General features: G+C 43.1%; 3 protein-coding genes across 3 annotated transcripts in view; 1 reads left to right on the top strand and 2 right to left on the bottom strand.

Moving 5' to 3' along the window:
* PPTG_06023 (hypothetical protein) overlaps positions 1–239 on the top strand; it is a gene marked incomplete at both ends in the record, with an annotated part of 849 nt that extends 610 nt beyond the window's left edge. Inside the window, one exon of the mRNA XM_008899771.1 lies at positions 205–239. Within this exon, the coding sequence (XP_008898019.1) occupies positions 205–239 (35 nt within the window). The remainder of the gene's footprint in view (positions 1–204) is intronic.
* Positions 240–744: 505 nt separating this feature from the next.
* PPTG_06024 (hypothetical protein) lies at positions 745–1825 on the bottom strand. The gene has a single exon (XM_008899772.1). It carries the CDS (start codon positions 1818–1820, stop codon positions 954–956), a length of 867 nt encoding a protein of 288 aa, XP_008898020.1. The 5' UTR covers positions 1821–1825; the 3' UTR covers positions 745–953.
* A 1850-nt stretch (positions 1826–3675) lies between these two features.
* PPTG_06025 (hypothetical protein) overlaps positions 3676–3798 on the bottom strand; it is a gene marked incomplete at both ends in the record, with an annotated part of 885 nt that continues 762 nt past the window's right edge. Inside the window, one exon of the mRNA XM_008899773.1 lies at positions 3676–3726. Coding sequence (XP_008898021.1) covers positions 3676–3726 — 51 coding nt within the window. The remainder of the gene's footprint in view (positions 3727–3798) is intronic.

Here is a 3798-nt window from a genome sequence, read left to right on the forward strand (position 1 = left end):
AGTGCCGCCCCCACAGTTCAGGCGGATGGAACCTTCTAGAAGGTTCCACGGCCGCCCTACATCTGCCTTTCTGTATTACATACTGAATCTAAGTTAAACTGAGCCTGTCTCTGATTAGCTACAACTCTACACCTATCATATCTGATACACGAAGACAACAGCAGTACCGGATAAGGGTAGCTTTATGTTGTTGCTTTCCAGCAGCTACGGGTACCATGGCTGGAAGACAGTTGGATTAACTCTTGAATATACACACAGCCCCAACTCAACTTTGTCCAATGCAGTGCACCAAATCCCAGGTCGTCGTGGTAAAGGTGGGAAGGGTGGTCTGGGTGGACGGTTTTACGTTGTTGATAGCGCAACATGACTGGAAAATCTCTAGAGACAGCATGGACAGCAATACTGTAACAGGTACAGTTTGTCAAGGCTACAACTGGTTGGTTAACTAATACGGGTTACCGAAAATCACAGCAACCACTTTCGCCACGACAGCCCCGGCAGAACGGATTTACGGCTGAAGATCCTGTTATAACACACAGGAACCCAATAATTTCGATCGAAACCTGTAAAAGATCCACACACGGAAGTTTTTGGCCTACTCGATGTGAAGTTCTCTATCTTTTCGTACATCGTAACGCCACGGAGAAGGTATTGAATATGGTGCTATAGCATATGATTGTGATTGCCGCACTCTAGCTCTAATAGGAATGGCAAAACTTTTAATAAAAACAAAGACTTATTTCACCAGCTTACGAAAGAACAAATGGGCATGGCAAAGAACATCTCTCACGAAGCTGCATATTAAATGCTTCGAATGGTTACTATTTGGTGCCACAAGGTTCTAGTACTCAGTAAGCCCATTTTTTTTAGAAATTTGCTGCATTAACCAAATCTGATGTGGTTACTGCTCTTTGTAACGCAAGTGCCTGCAGCTATCTCATACTTTCTCCCAGCTACTTGCTATCTACAGCATTAAACACCTTGGTAAAGGCATCGAGAATGTCAATTCTTGAGTCTCTCTCGGTTCCAACGGGTGCACGGAATGGAATGCCAAACTTGGCTGCAACGGTTGTTGGTGTTTCCTTTCGGCTGACCCACAGCCTGAATTGATAGTTCTGCATGATCCCCGCCAGATTTTTAACGTCAGGGATGTGAGTGAGGGCTGCAAAGAGCTCTGCTAGCTTAGACTCCGACGCCCGCGTTTTTGTTGCCAGCACCTCGTAAATTGTATAATCTGGAAACCAATGCTGCCCCTTCGCGTTGCGGTAATCTTTCACGAATCGAAACCACTGGATCACTTTCTTATTCTCATCAATCTTCGCTCCTGCAAGACCAAGGCGGAAATACTTAAGCATGTCATCAGGGTCTTTACCGCCGCGGATCCATACTTTATTTGACAACTTCATGTCCATCTTGCGTAATTTCCAAGTTGCCTTATCCAAGTCGGCCAATTTCGATAATCCCTTCACGTTAGTCTTCTCTTCGTCATCAGTGGAGAAACCAGTGTTAATATCCCTCGCTTCCTCATCGGACGTCAAGACCCTTGTTGTCTTCACCACCGTGTTGGCATGCAGTAGCTTGCTTTGCTCTTCTTTCCTGAGTACATCAGTAGCAGCAGCTTCACCACTAATAAGAACAATACTGACCAATAGCAGTAACCAGTTCATATGCATGGTTGCACTGAGAATCTCAACTTGAGATGCCTTTCTTTGGAGTTTCAAAGGTCTTGGTTGTCCGTAGGAGAATTGTGAAGTGAGAGGGCTGCCACACAGCCGCTGTGGACTCACGAAGGAATTGAATGTTATCCGACTTCTCCCCATCAAACCATATATATTGTGCAGCCTCGTCTATAAATATCTATTTCTACTAGAGTCAACCAGATATGACGTGACTCTTAAACTGGCTTTTATTAGAGCGCTTCACGCACATCGCGCACTTCCAAAAATGATCGACGGTCGCAAGTTATGAAAACGCGGTCTTTGCAGTCACAAATTATTTAGTATAAACGATTGGATTAGATAAAAAATAATAGAGCACTATTATTGGATAAAATTGAAAACACCTAATGTATGAGGCCAGAATCAGGAAATTGTCTCATGGCGTATTTTTAAGCGTATTTTTCCGTGGTTGTCTGTACCGCTCTCACTTCCGGTAAGGGTCTAACCTAATAACTTTTGACAGATTTATAGTATCAAGTTATGCAGTAAGGGAGAGGTCAACAGATCTTGGTTCAAATTTAGGCGTGGAAAAGTATCGTGGAAACGACATAGAGAGCGTCATTAGCGACGAGAGATTGCTAGAAGAAGCATGACGATGCATGTAGAGGCCAAGCTGCACAAACTTCGTAGGACTCAACTATCTCATGTCTGATCTAGGCGATTCAGGCAGAAGAGGAGTGCAATGGATGCAGCGTAATAAACATCGGCAGGTGAGCCGATTTCCTACCTTCCACGCGTGGCCGAGAATGCCTCCGTGTGTACAGACCATTGAGAACCTCGCCAACCTGATCATGATGCAAAACCTTAAATTAACGAGTACCTAAAAGGACTCCCCCCCCCCCTCGCGAAAACAGGGTGCATTACTGCACATGGTAATATGCCTCAACAGTGTGGTGGGGCTCGAAGAGATAGCCACGAGTCACGACATCAACGCTGACGAGAAAGAAACGGAAAACACATGGAGAATCGGAGGTTAGACAGGACCATCGCTAATTTGCATGTATTAAGCTAATTTGCCAGCGTTACAGCATAAAATGTACAATGGTGATCTAGTCGGAACTTTTGACTTAACTTTTACGTATACATGTACATCATGTGACGTGCTTTTTGGTAAATCTGTTCTTCTCCATGGACTGGATCCTCGATTCTTTATAAGTTGAAGTGGTTTTTTTTAATCGAGGTACATATTGACATCAGTCGCGCGGACGCGCTATTTTGGCAAGTCAGAATCGATATTCTCTACTTCGACTACTTTTTCCGTTTGAACAGACAAGTCAATCACAAATATAGTTTGGCGGACCCCTCGTGCTTCCATTACAAATCGATAAGTAAGATCTGCATTATAAAAAGGATGTATAATAGATAATTTGTGATATCTAGACTACGCATTGCTCAGCACTCGAACCATTTTTCTCGGTGATGTGTCAACAAAGGAGCGCATTAAGTAGTACTTTATTAACTTTGTTTGGGAGGATAACGTGACCGCTGCCTTGGTAGCTTCTGAAAACACCCGCATGGCTCGAATCTGTGCTCATATAGGCAATATTTATCATCAACAAAGGTTCAGCAAGATAGGCGTTGATTTTGCGGTATTATCTTTTTCAATTTGACGAGTTTCTTACGTCAATGGGTTGCTAATAGAATAAATAAATGAATCATAAAATTATGCGGGTAAAACAACACCTTCGTGTCAACTTTCTATCGTTTACGGAATTGAATATGTAAAACAAGGTCAGAACTAGCCGAGCGCCGCCTCTACGCGGCGGTAATTAATGTATGGTCGCAATTGTTAAGGTCTTTCACGCCTCCGCTTCGCTTCGGCGGGATTATGCCCTTTTAAACCACCATTTGTTTATCGATACCCGTTTATCCAATTTCTCGATTACTTTTAAATATTTCATTTAACCCATTATTTCATTTTTTCAGCATACAATTATTTATTACTTTATAACAAAGTCTAATCTCCAAGTTGATCAGTGAAACTCATTGTGACGGGGTCACACAGCACCTTGTGCAGAGGAAGTTTATTTCCTCTAGAGTATACAAACTCTAAGTGAACGACCGTTCACGTGTCCCTGGT

Source organism: Phytophthora parasitica (assembly GCF_000247585.1).
Source record: "Phytophthora parasitica INRA-310 unplaced genomic scaffold supercont2.8, whole genome shotgun sequence".
Taxonomy (NCBI): Eukaryota; Oomycota; class Peronosporomycetes; order Peronosporales; family Peronosporaceae; genus Phytophthora; species Phytophthora nicotianae.

What these genes read in the sequence shown, in the direction of transcription:
- PPTG_06024 (XM_008899772.1), bottom strand. Translation starts at nt 1,820, where the DNA reads ATGGGGAGAAGTCGGATAACATTCAATTCCTTCGTGAGTCCACAGCGG.